Source organism: Acanthopagrus latus, chromosome 21 (genome assembly GCF_904848185.1).
Source record: "Acanthopagrus latus isolate v.2019 chromosome 21, fAcaLat1.1, whole genome shotgun sequence".
NCBI lineage: Eukaryota > Metazoa > Chordata > Actinopteri > Spariformes > Sparidae > Acanthopagrus > Acanthopagrus latus.
This window is the reverse complement of record NC_051059.1, coordinates 24,127,126-24,143,553: the sequence shown is the minus strand read 5'-3', so window position 1 is coordinate 24,143,553 and position 16,428 is coordinate 24,127,126. Positions and strand designations below refer to the sequence as shown.

The 16,428-nt window shown below is 42.0% G+C and overlaps 1 protein-coding gene across 2 annotated transcripts in view; it reads left to right on the top strand.

Annotated features, from left to right (window-relative positions):
• The first annotated feature begins 555 nt into the window (after nucleotides 1–555).
• Nucleotides 556–16,428, top strand: part of LOC119010872 (enhancer of polycomb homolog 1-like) — a 33,260-nt gene continuing 17,387 nt past the window's right edge. Inside the window, exons 1-3 of one of the 2 annotated variants that reach the window (XM_037083428.1) lie at nucleotides 556–922; nucleotides 4,164–4,253; nucleotides 15,060–15,219. In XM_037083428.1, coding sequence (XP_036939323.1) covers nucleotides 15,120–15,219 — 100 coding nt within the window. In that variant the 5' untranslated portion in view covers nucleotides 556–922; nucleotides 4,164–4,253; nucleotides 15,060–15,119. Of the gene's footprint in view, nucleotides 923–4,163; nucleotides 4,254–5,562; nucleotides 6,063–15,059; nucleotides 15,220–16,428 lie in introns of those variants that run through there. The other variant, XM_037083427.1, reaches the window with a different exon arrangement.

Genomic DNA, 16,428 nt, shown 5'->3' with positions numbered 1-16,428 from the left:
TATCAAAGTAGAAGGCAACTCATTTTCTTGCGATTTGACTGATTGTTGCAGCTTTAAGAGAACCTCATGATGAGCTGAAATTAAGATATTTTGGCCATGGTTTACCCAATTTACTGTGTATAATCTAAATTAGACTGACATGACATTGATCCATGTCTGATGTGTTAAATATGTATGTCAATCACATATTGAGGTGGTCCCTGGATGAGTTTTACACGCCCATTTTGATTCTTAAAACAGGCATAAAGAAACAATAATTCATAGTCGTATAAGTTCAAATATAAGCGTTAAGTCTAACTCGAAGTTTGGGTTTTAAACATTAAACACAGATGTAAAAATGTGACTCAAATGGAGCGTTAACGTGATTAAAAACGAGCCGCAAGCTCGGGAACAGGCTCCACCGTGACCCTGTCAGCCAATCACGTTTCGTCCCATCCCTTGTGGAGCGTGACGCCACGAGCTTCGGGGTTCTCCACAGATGATTGGTGGCCCCGGCCGTCCAATCACAGGCCGCGTTTTACAGCAAAGTTGTTAACCCCCAACAGTAGCACTTTGGTTGCCACCTCTCTAGTTTCAGGCAGCTTTACATCGACAGGACAAATACAAGACTTTTTCATCGACCGACTAACGTCGTTTGTCGAGGTGGATGTAAAGCTGACGGCGGCTCTTTCTGTCGGGTTACCGGCTCACCGTCTGCCTTTTTTTTTTTCTTTTTTTTTTCTTTACCCCCGAAGCCAACTGGAAGAAGTAGCTGTGGCTAACGTTAATGTTAGTTGGCTCCCTCTGTGGCTAGCTGCGTCGTGTTGCATGGCGTTTTTTTTTTCTCTCTTTCCTTTTTTTTTTTTTTTTTTTTAACTTCTGACTTGCAGAAAGGTTTCCCATCCTCCTGTAAATCCACGGCTTGTGCTGAATCATCGACTTGGTGAGTATTTTCTCGTAGTGTTTGTAACTTGAATCGACGGTCGCCAGAAAGGCCCCATCGTGAACACTGTTTCTGGCATCAGATGATTTCATACACGCAATCAAATTCCTGGCTGGTCAGCTGGATGCAATTCAGCACTAAAAGCACAAGTTCCTCGTCACTTTGTCGGCCCACGAAGCGAGGAGACCGTGATGTCGATCGATTTAGCGAAAACGGGATGTTTTTCATTGCATAAAACACAAATCTAGTTCGCTGCTTGTTAGATTACTGGCAAGATTTTGTAATGTCGGGAACCTGATCTGGCTAACGGGGAGAGGAAACACCAGCTCGAGGCGGAGATGGAGACTCGGCGACATCTTAAAAGATAATTTTGACATCATATCATGTGAGCGTTTGTCATCATCTTGGCTTGGAAATGTAACATTGTTGGATCATAGGCTTAGGGTGTGTGGCTGAACAGTGCCAGGCAGTTCCTGTGGCTCGTCAGGGAACTGCTTGGCCCTGGCCTGCATGGGTCTGGATCCCTCTTATCCCCTGCATTATCTACTGTAAAGCCACTGTAGCTCCCTTCACCAAACACCCACCTCTCCCTACATGGACTCATAAAAGATAGAAGACCTCAGGAGCTTGATCTGCCCTCCCTGTGAAGATGAAGTCTGGAAAGACCTGCATCCAGCCGGGCAGGGATACAGCTGCCTCATGGTGACTACTACCACCGGTTGTAGTGACCATTCTTAATACTAGACGAGTTAGATTAACAACCAGCTAAGCTATGAATCAGAAAAACTACAATACATCACGTCTCCTGTGCCTTCCTGCGATTGTTTAAACTCTTTGGGTATTGTAGGACAAACCCCACCCTCATGGGACATTTGTAGGCCAGCAGCAAGTATGTGAGGTATGAGAGGACTGTTTGTTAGGTACTGATGCTCTGTGAGTGTGTTTACATGTTTCACAACATTTCTAGAAGCCTTGAGCTCAAGGTCACGGATATTAACTTGGGAGGCTCAGATATTTCACCCAGCCTCCTGTCATTATTTCATAATCATATGATACAGAAGCCCTGATTACAGACATCGGACTGCCCTTTTTCTAATGAATAGCCAGGCTGCTATTTATGTGGACATATAATGGGAATATTTCAAGGCACACATCTGCAGTACAGCTTAATATCAGTGTAACTGAAGGGCGGTCAAACACTAAAATGGGAGGATACCTTATCAAAAAGCAGACAGATATTATAAGCATTATATTACATAGCAGTGTTTTCCTTATATATCCCTATTCACTTCCCCCAAGGCACTTTTAGTTTTTTTCTATAAAATGCATAATTTTGGGCCATTTATGCAGAAGGCCATTAGTTAGGTTTGATGCTCCCCACATTGATTTTACTTTCATTCAGCTTAGGCGGTGGCCTAAATGGATTACAATGTGCCTCAGCCTTGCCTTATGATGGTAGTGAAAAAAATAGTGCTTTAGATTCTACATAATTTAGCAGAAATGTTGATTCTTAGCATCTCCAACAAATCTCATGGCTATTGGCTCAACTGCTGGTAAGAGCAGATAAAAGCACATTTATAATATCACTGACGCTGTAGTTATAATGTATCACATGTAGGACTAGGATGATGTGGAATCAATAAATATGGACAAAAATATCAGTAGGCAAAATGTCAATAGTTCTGTCCTGAATGAAAACAGCTAGTTAAGTAGATCCAGCACATTAAAATTCAAATACAGATCTGTATCCTGGGGTTCAATTTGCCTCAGCGTTCATGATCACAGTGCTGCTTTGTATCATGGAATACAGAGACTAGATAAGTTTCTGTAGAGACATGTTACAGCTGAGATGTTGGAAAATGCAGGTCAGCAGGGTGTTTTAAGCTAAAGGTCCAATGTGAAGGATGTAGGGAGGAAAATGGAACACAACAATTGAAATTATGTTTTCTAGAACATAAGACTAGATACATTTCCATCACCTGATTGAATGAGCCTTTTGTATCAACAGGGGGCGTGGGTGCTCTTCCATTGAGTCTGCCATGTTGCACCAACATGTGACAGTGGCCTAGAAGGGACAAGCCAAACACTGGCTTTAGACAAGGCCTTTATGCCCGTTTACAGCCACTGCAGGATCTCCTGCACTCATGGAAGTGAAGGGTTTTTCAATTAAACACATTCAGTGCCACTAAATTCTAAAAACTGGACCTTTTTAACCTGAAATTCAAAGACATCTCGAGGTATTCCGGTGCAGTGGTGGGTTTGTCAACATGAGTGATCACTTTTACACTACTTATCTTTTGACCCAGTGTTGACATAACGGGCCAAAAGACTCTAGAGCGACTCTGTGAGGCTGTACTTGGCAGCAGCAGTTGTTCTGGCCAAATGCTAACATCAGCTTACTAACATGCTGAAGTGTGGCACTTATATTGGTTTCCATGTTTACCAAATTACTTTGGTGTGCTAGCATGCTAACCTTTTAGTAAGTAGCATTAAAGGTGAAATATGTAAAAACATGTTTAAAAAGATGAACTGAAATTATCAACAGACTGTGAAGAACACTTATGGTGTCTGGACTAGTAGCTGTATGGCTAACAGAGCTAATTAGCTAATGGCAATGACAGTTACCAGCAGTTACCAGTTACAGTCACATCGGCTGATTTTTAAAATGTGTAACACATAACTTCTATGTTTATATTTGAATGTGGCTGGGGACCTTTGCTGCATTTATTCGTGTTCTCCACACATCATCTTTTCTCCACACATTTTCTGTGTCCATTTTCATCCCAAACTTATTTTTTAATTGGCATCCAATTATATGGATGAGTGAGGAAAAAGCAGCTATTACACTGGTACTTGCATGATACGAGGATGAGGGAGAATAAAGTCAACGTCCCCCTGCCAAAGCAAAAATGCTTCATGGGAATTCACCAAAGATGAGTCCATTTGGTGATAGCTATGAACACAGCCAGGTGTGGAGGGCCAGAACAGGCAGCCCTACTGACAATTATGATCAGGTGGTGGTCAAATGTTTTGTCATGACTCCACCCACACAACCCGCTCCTGAACCTCCTCTTAACAAACAAGCGAAAAATCTTAGTCGAGCCTTTTTTTTAAAATCTGACTTGCATGCCGCTTTAGTTTTGTGTCTTTCTTTTAAAACCTTTTGTTGTTTTTAAAATCTGTCAAAGAATCCAAGCTTTTGGCTAAATATCCTTGTTGCTCTTGTCAATTGGCCCCTCAGGTCCTCATGATTTATTCCATGGATTTAACGATGAAAAGAAAACCTCCGTTCCCCTGGGTGGACCCTGGCTAAAGCCAATGTCATCAACAGGTAAGATGTTTAATGATTCCTGACCTTTTTTATGTCTTTGGCTCCTGTTGTGTGGGATACTAAGCACGGACCCATCCATTCTCAGTTCCCCAAATCCATGGGGTCACGGAAGAAGCTAATTTCAGCCCCCCCACTGGAAGCACTACAGTTACAGCCTACAGTTCAGTGAGCTGCTACTAACATTATCAAAGTTAAGGATTTGACTTGCTGGAGTCACCTTAACAGACTCATGGGGTTTGAATACAAATACCCAGCAAGTGGTGTGTGCGCAGTGTGTGTTTGTACGACATGCTGGTGTCCTGAAAGTCAGATCCTTTCTCTGTCAGGCCAGAAGAGGGCGACATTGTTCTTGTGTTGAACACCTCTCCATGAAGCCTGTCACCTGGAATAAACGTTTCTTTACAGAAGGCGGTTTGTGCTCACCAGTCTCAGATAAGGTTCAGTGGATGTGAGTAGTTCTTCCAGGTCAGTTAGTGGTTACTTCTGTGGGTTTTCTTGGGCGTTGGTCTGTAGTTGTCGATGTGGAATTTGTTACTCTGATCTCTTTCGAGGTTGTTGTTTATTTAGTTTTGCACCAAAAACCTTCTACAACAGAAGAAATAGTTGTATGTCACTGAATATGTCACTGAAACTGGGAGTAGTTTTGAATGCTAAATAAAATTCAGGGAATTTGCAACAGTAAAAAAAATGCCTCAAACAATTCAGAGTAGTTCCTCCATTTCTGTATTTGTACTATTGTTTTATTAAATTGGAACGAGGAACCAAACACTTTTATTATAATGTAAATGTATCAATGCTGCAAAAGGAAAAGTTGTACAACAGAATTAAGTCATGGATATAAGCTTACGTACTTATTTATCATGATTTCATGAGTCCTGTATTAAACACATGTGGGTTTAATGTTATGGATATTTAATATATAGATGTGAACATGAAGTCAGTTAATGTTAATTAGCAACGGAATTGTAATTGATCCACTGCTGCAAATTTAACATTTTTGTTACATTATAACTTTAGTTTTTGTTAGACAGCAGTGTCATAATTTATAAATTGATTTATGCAATTTGGCTTATTTTGTAAAATTTTCAATTATTAAAGTTATTTGTCTATTTTTCTTTTTTTGTGCGGCAATGTTGTATTTTATTTATGCGTTTCATTAATATATAATCCATTTTTCGATATATATATATATATATTTTTAATTTTGCAATCTATATTTCGTCCATGCGTAATGTTTATTTCAATAATTTATGTACATGTTGTGGAGCGGAGTTAGTTTTGCGAGATGTGCCCCCTTCCCCCCACCCCCGCAACGCGCAAGCGCTCGGGATCGTGTGGGAATGGTCGGTCCGCGAACTGGGGGTTGGACCGCTCCGAGCGAAACAGAGCAAAAGAGTTTTAAATGTCCGCCATGTTGTCCATGGCGCACTGAACCAACGATAGGGAGCGGAGCGTCGGAAAAAAACAGTCCGAGAGAGAGCGACCAAGATCCGGGCCTTCCCCCGGCTCCGTTGGCGACGCCCTAAATACAAGCTACAACCATTCGACAGTAGAATAGAGAATAACCGCACAGAAACATCCATGAAAGCTCTACTCGGTACCGTTGTGAATATTAGGAGATCCGATAGATTTATATTGCATCTCGAATTGTGAAAAATGAGTAAATTGTCGTTTCGGGCACGGGCGCTGGACGCTTCCAAGCCACTACCCGTCTTCCGTTGTGAGGATTTACCCGACCTACACGAATATGCATCCATTAACCGGGCCGTGCCGCAGATGCCTACGGGGATGGAGAAAGAAGAGGAATCGGTATGCTTTAACCGTCCGAAAATGTGAAAATAATGTGCTTTGGTTTTATTTTTTTTTAAATGATCTCAGGCGTCCCTCTTTTTTTTTTTTTTTTCCTCCTGCGCAAGCTTTCACAAAATGGCCGCCAGTTTTCTCAGGAGAAACACGACGGATTTCTGTTGCAAACGGCTCGTTCTGTGGGACCGGGACGAACGTTTGGGTAAAGCGGGGACGCATTGTGTCGTTGTAGGGTAAAACGAGCCGGTTCTGCCGGCTTATTTAAACCTGAGGTGATTTTCTGAGTACAAAGGAGTCATGTGACTTCAGCGATTCCGACATTTTGTCTTGTCTGTCAGGATGGGGGCCTTGTGTTGGCGTAATTGCGAAGGACCAGGGCAAGGGGGAGCTAGCGATTTCAGATTATATGTGGCATCTGTGCTACTTCCAGACAGAAATGTCAACACTGCCGCCATGCATTGATGGGGGAAAACTGTGTCGGTCATCGTGAACGGGATCCGCTGATTTATAATGTGTGCTGGCATCGTTTCGACAGTGTTTTTGCTTTCTTGCAGGGTCTCTCAGGTGGCTGACCGCACTGTGTCACGTCACTGTGTTGTCTACATATGAGTCAGCCCTTCATGTTTATTTCATGTGGCTGCTGTGGTTGTGATCCTTCTCTGTATACATGTTGTAATGCTGCTGTTGTCAACTGAAGCTGTTGTTTGAACTGTCACTGCACTGGGCTGATCCTGCTTGTATAGCTGTCAGAGGGGTGTATTATTTATTCTCCAGGTTTATACTGCTAACCTGGAGAGATTACCTGTGGTATTGTAACCACACTCAAGGGTCACGGTGGTTTTTCATGTAAACTGTTGTCACTGTAATAACCGGCTGTCTGCTGTCCCTGTGTTGACATTTGATTTTCCTGATAAGAGCATTAAATCCCATCCACAAAACACATTCTCCAGTGCTTGAACATGTTTAAATGAATGATTTGAAGAGCTCTGCCTGATTTATGTTTGTATTATTATTATTATTATTATTATTATTATTACTAATCTTTTGCAGATAATCGATTACCCTTTCACTGAACCCTAATAGTATTCTGACAGTTTTGTCGGAAAGATAAAGTTGACTCTCAGGGATGCTCTGCCCACTAAGGCAAAATAAATTAACAAAGTCTGCAACCTGCTCTTGGTCGTGATACCTCCCTCATCGGTGGTTATCTGTGTGATGTAGGGGGTTGTTTATAAACTAGATACAACCCAGGGGGTTTTTACTGTTTTCACTGCCATTTTTTTCATGTCATTTGTTACATAGCAGCCCCTATTCTGGGTCCCCATAGCCACATATCAGTGTTTTCTAGCTGACCCAGCAGTCTTGACTGATGTCGGAATATAAGGGCAGGTTAATGGGGAATATCACTCCAGGCACCTGTGGCAGTTACTGCTATTATTCACTGAAAGTATGTTGCAGCCAGTCGGCGTCCCTGCTCTTGCAGAGGCTCGGTGTCAGGGGTTCAGTGTGTCAGATGGCACAGCAGGCTGGCAGACCAGCGGCACGTGGCGCTCAGGAGGAGATCAGGGCAGCAGCAGCAGCAGGAGGAGGAGGAGGAGGGGGTTGCTGTCACTTCAAAGTCTGTGCTCTGCTCAGCTGGAGTGCTCCGTTATGTAACAGTCATATTATCATAAGAGGTAGGCCAAGGCCTGCTGCATGCCAGCCGCTCAATGTTTGGAGCAGTCTGTTGTAAATTTTTACATCAGGTGTTGGGTTGAAGTGTATGCATTGAACAAGTTTTGGTAGATGCTCTTTGACTCCATCAGCACTCAAGGTGTGGTGTTTGTTCCTTGTTGCGCTTAAAGTGTGTGTCATTTTAGTTTTCTGGGCCAACACTGAGTTTTGCATCCCTGATTGTTCACTTTGTTCAGCACAGGGAAAAGCTCTGACATTTTTTGGAGATATGCTTGACCCAGTGAGCTGCCCTCAGCCTCAACCACACTGTGTAACCACTCAGTGTTCAGTGGTCTGCAGGGTGAATATGTGGTGTCTCTGTACTTCTGACTCTCTGCTAATAGAGAGCTTTTAGCAGTGAACTCAGACCACAGGTTTGGGCCTTTCTCTATGCCTCATTTAGGGCTGCTGGTTGGAACAGTTTTGCACAAAACTACACTCTTGCTTTCTCTGTCGCTACTGGACTTGCCTTTCAAAAGTTGTCGCTCAGTCCAGCATGTGGTTTTGTAACTTACAGGCGGTGTGTGTGTATGTAGGATGGCTTGACTTAAGCTCTATCATCGGTGAAACTCCCTCAGCACGTGTAGCTTGTTTGTTTTGGGCCAGACACTTGGTCTTGTGTTTACATTTGGGTGAAAGTGAGGTCAGTGTCTGTGGCCCCGGTGGGAACCCACAGGCATCTGTTGTGTTTGCGTCTTTGCCAGACACAGTTCTTGTGCTCACACACACACACACACACACACACACACACACTCTGGCAAGCCACCAGTTTGTCACGCTGTGACCTTGCTGGGTGGGAATGTGGGGCATGTCACCTGTCCAAAGTCTGTGCAGCCTCCACGCTTTGAAAGTGAAAGTTGCCTTTGTCAGCAGTTTCCCTCCCTTTTTCTTTCACCTAGGGGTTTGTGTTGACATGTTCATGTGCAGTGTGGGAAATTAATCCCAGCCTTTAGGCAGGTTCTTGAATCCAAGTCCACAGCAAGTTGTCAAGACTTGTAGGGCTGCAACTAACGGTTACTTCATTCTTGAGCTGTCAGTTATTTTCTTGATTAGTTGTTTATAGAGCTGCATGAAATGGTAAAAAGGAAAACAAAAAAATTGCTATAATTTTGACAGACATTACAGAGTTTAAAGGTGATGTTCTGGGCTATTTTAATCAGCTGCAGCAGAGCCTTCCTGTCCTGGACAATGCGTGAACCATGCCAGTTGTAATGTCTTTACTCAGGATGCATTATAATGCTGCTCTTTTTAAGTTGACGGGAATTTGGCCACGTAATCTAGTCTTCTGAAGTTTCCTCAAGAAATGGAGTGTTTTCTGTGTTTGGGTTTTTTTATTTTTTTGGGTGGCCCTGTGTGATTTCTGCGTCACCATTTTAATTCTTACTGAAAAACAAATCTAAATCATATTGTGACATTTGTTGGGGTCTGTACCAAACAACATGTTGTCTTACATTTGGAGAAACGTTTTACAGGCCTCTGCAGCACATAAGAACTTTCTCATAATGCTGTTTTAATTACGCATTTTACCTTTATCAAAATATCAGCTTCAAGGCTCATTGATTTGGATATTGCATTTGGCCATAATGCAATTTAAATAATGTTTGGATTAATTGTGCAGCCCTGGTGTTCAGGCAGATTCTTGAATCCAACTCCACAGCAAGTTTGCCAGCTTTGCAATCCTCAGCTAAAGTCATTTCTGAGAATAACATGTGAATTTAGGAATTTTCCGGTCACTGACCCATGGATGGAAGACTATGTGCGTTTTGTTTTTTCCCCACTGCATTATTATGCAATAGTAGGCCTTCACTTTAGCTAGAAACCCTTATTTTGCTTTGCCGACGCTGCTTCTGTCTTATTTACCCGGCCATGTTCCCATGAGAAATGGAAAGTTTCTCAGCTCACGCTGACTTACTTTACAAACTGCTGGGCAGAGTCAGAATCCAGCCACAGTCAAAACTGCTGTCTGAGATGTGCTGTTAATTTCCCACCCAACTTACACTGGGTGTGAGAAACCATCCTCTCCCATGCAGTGCATAAAACTGCTTTGTACTGTAGCTGCGCATCCCTCGACAGCCCGACCAGTCCATCCCCTGCGGCTGTCCATCATGTTAAGTGGCATTTACAGTGTCTGGGACAGTAGCTGTCAGAGGCGAGACTGGTGTAGGTGGAGGAGGCTGTGGCTGCCTCAGCAGACTTGACAGTGATCGATGTGGTCATTTTAGAAGGCTATTTCTGGACTCCTGTGTGTATGTGTGAGAAAGCGAGACCTGGAGGAAAATTGTGTATGTGTGTGAGGGCACCAGCTAATGCTCTGTATTCTGACTGTTCACCTCAATCTAAGTCTATTTATTCTCAGGCAAATGGCCATGGCCGGGAAAGTAAACAAACACATTGCTTGATTAGGTTTGGCAGCCGACGTGTTTTTGCTCAAGGCCGTTTGATTTTTATGAGTTTCTCCCTCATTGTGGAAAGGCCTGAGGAAGTTGATGCGGGGGTTCAGGCGTTCGCTGGGGAAATGATTCAGTGGGAATCAGATAGGAACATGAAGGTTATGCAAGCGTACATGCACAGCCGGGGTCGCGGCACATGCTGCGAAGAGGTTAAAATGTGTGAGAGTTTTGAGTTCCATGTGCAGAAGCCTAAGGGACGCGCTGAGAATAAAACTGAAAGGCTTGTCCACAGCAACTTCTGCTGCTGAGAGAGCAGTTACATCCACAGAGCACATCGTCAGAGCACATGGCGATTATGAATGTAAAATACAATCACTTGCCTCGGGTGTAACGGGCTGTAGAAAATCATTAGGCCAAAAAGTCCAAATGGTGTTGACGAACACGGCGCTCAGGGACACAATAAAATAGATTTAACGGTTACAGATGATTACGAACAACACGATGGTATACTGAAGGTCGTGCATTATAAAGTTAACTTTTTTGCCTTCTTGGGCAGAACTGGGTGAAATGATTGGTCACAACAAATGAGTCCAGTTTTGCCTTCATTGGTAAAAGCATGCTGTTTAAAACCCTTCAAAAGGAGATTTCACAAAATGTGGACACGTATTTGAAAATGGTGCAATTATGCTGTGTTTTTTTTTTTTTTTTAGGCGCTGTTTACTGTAATGAGCATTATCTTGATCATTCAACATGTAATATAAAGTTGGAATAGGTCAGTCAAGAAACGTTTATTTGTCCAGTGTTTTTCAGTATTGGTTAGTGGAGACAATAATTTAGTCAATTGTAAGAAACATTTGTTGTGACCGGACCGTTTGGAACAGTGTGGTGCTGCTTTGTGTCTGCAAGGTCTCAGTGAAAGTGGCAGGGCAATGTGGTTGAATATCCCTGACGCTGGTAGAGCTTGCATGTCTGTGCGGTTACAAAGGCACAAATTGATCTGTTTTCAGCTGCGATCAACTTGAGTTCTGCTGGATGTCTTTCTGAGAAGCAGCACACTTGCCTGATTTAACCCAGTGAAAACCGTCAGCTGTCCTTATGTTGCCGTTGTAATAAGCAGTCATCCTCTTCTAGTGGCCATTATGTGGTGCCATGGGAGGCTTGCATTAAAATAAAATGCAGCTGAGCTGAAGAAATGACCTTTAAACCAGCTTATATAAATGTTAAAGTAGAAAATTCCATATTGTTATAATGGGGCTGCTCAGTGGGATCCCACTCAACGCCAGACAGCCAAGCAACTGTTCTGAAATGGCATTTAAACAATGATACTGTTTAAAACTTACGACTCAGAGCACAGTGCCACTATACTGTTCTGTGGGTTTGGAATAATACATGGGATTGGTACACAGTGTAGTAATGTATGGCTAATACAAATATTAAAACCATCTTTGAGTTGTTTGCGTGGATCCAAATATTCCAGCAACTTAATGGAAACACAACTGCATGCAGAGATTGATTGCGGCACTGTGGAGTTGTTGACTTGTGTTGATTATTATGTGCTGTGAGCTGACTGACGTTTTCAGCCCTCGGGGATTTTGTCACATCGTTTAGGCAACGGTATCTGTTTCAGTTTTGTTAGATCTACAGGACGTTGGCATCAGTTTGATTAGACACCTTGATTATTCAGAGGTTTGATTAATCTGGTTGGCTAAAAGCGTTACAGTGGTATCCCATTGTTATTTTATCTGTATGGGTTGTCAGTGGAAATTTCATGGAATTTCCAATACTGTGATGGAAAAGATGTAACCTTCTTTTCCTACTTTTACGTGAAACACTTCAGCAGTAATTATTTTAGGGCTGCACATCAGTACCAGCCGATGATCGCTGACTAGTGACGGAGAAGACGACGTTAACTGATGGCAGTAGCTAATGTCAATCTGATGTGACACATCAGTTTTGTGCTGGCATGTTCATGAGTTATTGGCTCATGACATCCCTGCCATGAGTATTTAAGACAATCTAACCGCTGAAATATTCTCATAATTGAGTAGATAGATGTATAATGGACTAAAAAGTCTTTTGAAGTGGTTATTTTCCAAAAAAATCTTCTTCATGCAAAAGGTTATATTAAAAGTTGTTCCAGAAATTTGTATGATTTGAATTTGTGCTCTTTCAGAATGCTGTTATGAAGGGCTGAATGACCTCCAAACAGTTGGGTTCTCCTTTCCTTACCTGCCACAATAGGGGAAATGAATTACAATAAAACATTATCATCAGCTATCATGACATTGTTAAAATACAGAAATGTGAAATTGTCAGTTATTTTGTCGGCGTTGGCCATGAGAAGCAAAGGGATTCTCAGTTATCTGTATTGTCTGAAAAAAAACATCCATATTATTCATCTGAAGATGTGTATGTGTCGCACAGCAGCGACTGTGCCATGGCTGATTTATTGTGGTTGTTGTTGGCAGTAAGCAGAAGTCAGTTTCTTTTCCTGCAACTATAACAGACCAGTTGTGCATTTTTCTTTTAAGCATAAACACACATTGTAGACTCATTCACCATTCACTCCCTCTACCTTACCCAGGCTCAGATACTCTGTCCCTGCCCCCCCCCTCTACTACCCGTGTGTCTCCGACAGCCGCAGGGAAAACAATAAACACACACACCTTCCCTCCAGAGAGCTGCTGTGCGAGGCCAGCAGCACGCTGCCTTGTTGACAGACTGCCTGCCAGTGGCGCCGTGCCCAGCTCTGGGCCAAAGGCTCTGCTACTACGACTGACTGGGACGGTTCAGACGAGCAGCCTGCCAGCAAACCAGTTAGTCAGCCATCCAGCCTGTCTGCCTTCCTCCAGGCACATTAGCCCTCAGCAGGCTTGGCAGCATCAAGCTCTCATCACGTTTGTGGCGGGTAGATAAGGCCAACTGACAGCGTCAGAAACAAAACAGTGACAAGTTTTCTCCTGTGTGTGTGCTCCTGAGATATTGATTTGATGGCAGGTTCAGATTGAACCTCTCATAGCCATTACAGGTGTATTCTGGGGCTTGGAGATGAGTGATCTCACTGAGGTATTGTGATAAAATTAATGTCCAACAATAAGGAAAAGCCTTGGACATTTTCTATTCGATATGGAGGAAAGAGGAACAGAATGAATGGAAGAGAGGAGTATGAAAGGGACAGTGGATTTGAATTTGTGCTTTTCTACTGAATGGAATGTGTGAATGATTGGGACATGCTGAAAGCACCAAAACCAACATTAGGATTTCGTGCAAAATAGAGCTGCAACAATTTGATTAAAAGAGGAAAAGCCCAAATTTTCAGATTCCATCCTAAATGTGACTAGTCTGGTTTCTGAATGTCTTTTAGATTGTGGCCAAAAAAAGACATTTAAGGTTATTGTCTAGGGCTCTGGGTGTAAAATGAACATTGTGTGAAAGATTCAATATTCAAAAGTCTATCTTGCAGCGTGGATTTAATTAAAAGTGTAATATGGCTTTGTATCACTTGGCATTCCTGTTCGTGCCTGTACATGGTGTTCTTCTTGGATTGTCATTGTCTGCGTGCCAGATGTTGCTTAATGTGTAACTGGATAATCGTCAGTTTCCTCCCACAACTCAGTTTGCAGGTGTACATTTAGCTTGTAACTGCGTGAGTCAGCTTGTTGTTCTTCCCACCAGCGTGGCAAAGTTTACCAGGCTTGATCTCATGTTTCAGTTCGGGTGTGAGTGTGTTTGTCGTGTCACAATAGTTTCACACATGAGTGTAAAGTTGTGATCTGTTTGAACAGTTTGTTGCAGCCCCTTCTTGAAGGTTTGGCTATTGCGTTTTTGTTCAGTCAACTCAACTCTTTACTGGATATTTTGATGGCTGAATTTAATGTCAAAACACATTGGTGTTTGCTTTCACTGTATTAGAATTTAAATGGAAATGAGTTAGTGATAATGGCTGCCAGTTCTAATGGCTTGGAGGTAAAAAAAAAAAAAAAACACTTTAAAGGAAACTGCTGCTGCACACAGATAAATGGATCAGTGCATCAGTTAAGTCACATTGAGTCAGTGATTGACATAAGCCGTTTCATTCATGCTTTAAAGATCACTTCTCCATTCTCAGCTGTCAACTATTGACATCCACTCATATCTGTGGTGATGTACAGCCAAGCTTGATCCATACTTTTAGAGACTTATGTCGATATTTGTGGGTCCTGATAAAGGTGCATCAATAAATAGTGATTTCTCCTTTTTAATTAACCCATTAGATTTGTTTTTCTTTTTCCTTGTGTGTGGATAAACTAATGTTGAAACCGTTTGTAAATGATGTCAGACCTAATTTGCCGTTTCCTTGTTTCAGTATCTTGTTGCCTATTGGCCAGCATGGCAGCAATAAGTCGATTAATCAATGAGTTGATGTTCCAGCAGAGTCTTTGGCTTTTGGACTGTTGGTTTGATGAAATAATTTGAAGACATTACTTTGTTTTGGCAATTTTATAGACGGATAAAGAGAAATCTGCAGATAGATTGGAAATGAAAATAATCAGTTGCACCCCTAACAATGATACCGATTCCTTCTCTTGCAACTTGGATTCTTTGAGAGCTCTTCAAAGATCAGAGGCAAACCAACAATTTTCTGTAAATTGTAATTTTTGGTCCAAGTGTGTCTGCTTCAGCTAGGCTGTAGAAAACTGTACCATGTCACATCAGCTGTAAGCTATTTTTATTTCCTTTTTTTCAGTTAAAATTGTTCTACAAAGTCGTTCATCTGTTTGGCACCAGCTTTGATGGTTTCTAATTTCTTTCGTCTTGGTGGTATGCAACCACCCAGTTTTGATCTAATCTCTAGTAACATGAAGTACATCCATCCTCAGTGTTTCCAGACATCTTACCTCCGTCTGTGTCTCTGTAGGAACACCATCTCCAGCGGGCCATCTCGGCGCAGCAGGTATATGGCGAGAAGCGGGACAACATGGTCATCCCGGTCCCCGAGGCAGAGAGCAACATCACCTACTACGAATCCCTCTACCCTGGGGACTACAAGATGCCAAAGCAGCTAATTCACATACAGCGTAAGTGGGCTTCTCTAATGGCAAATATGCGATGCAGAAAGCAGAGAAAATGAGTTTGATGCAGTAGATTAAGGACCTCGGTTTGTCTCATTAGATCGTAATAGCATTTCCCTCAATTATAATGAATGCATTTAATGACACTGGGGTGTTGTTGATCAAAATGAAGTGGCAATTAGTTGAATATTTCACATTAGTGAACCTTTTTTTTTTTAGATGTATATTTTGTTTTTATTCGAAACATCATTTTAGACCTGATACTCAGTTTTAGAGTGCAGAAGTTTCTCACAGAACTCCCATGACTGAAATGACATTTAAACACATGTGGCATTTAAAGTGAATATATGAACTTGGGTATGTTGGTTGTGTAAAAAGGATTTTGCTTCCTTTCTATGTCTGCTGATTATAAAGGTGGTTCTGTTTTTTGACAGTTATTCATCCATTTAATGTATATGTATGTAATGTATTGTGTGTGTGTGTGTGTGTGTGTGTGTGTGTGTTATGAGCTTTTACTGAGTCGTCATGTGGTTGTCAGAGTAAATGAGTTTGTGAGATTGCCTCATTCAGTAATGATATCAAAGAAAATGAGTTTGTTCGATTGCTTAGTTTCAGTAACCATGTCTGTGTCACAAGTGGTCTCTGTGATTGTTTCTCTGAGGAAAGCAATTTGCAGTACCCTAAACAGAGACACCGTTATCAGTCGAGAGCTGCAACGACAAATGTTTGGTTCGGCCAAATTGCTGTCTGACTAATTCCAGGGTCTCCTAAAAGGTCTAGACACAGTCTGAGACGTGTGATGAAAAAGGCAGTATCGATCAATTCCAGGTCTGGAAAGGTTGGTGTTTATAGAAAAATATCTAAAAAAATAGAACAAATGTTTGTCTGTTGTGTAGTGTATGCAGCTGTTATTTTTCAAGGCGACAACAGAAAAGCAAAACCTGTAACTCCAGTAAAGAAACAAGAATATTGAGATTTTAAAATGGAAAATCTTCAAAAAAAAATTGTCTATAATCCCCCTTGTGAGCTTTAAGTTATATTCAGTAATCATGTATCCCATCTGTCGCACCCGGCTGCCTTCATTGTAGCTCGCTATGAGAGGAATTTGCTTTAACCAAATCTGGTCCAGAGGTTATCGTCTCACAGATGAGCATCACATACCTTGGTCTGTGCATTGGTTGCTATTTGATGGTACACTAGCTGTGCATGTCTGAT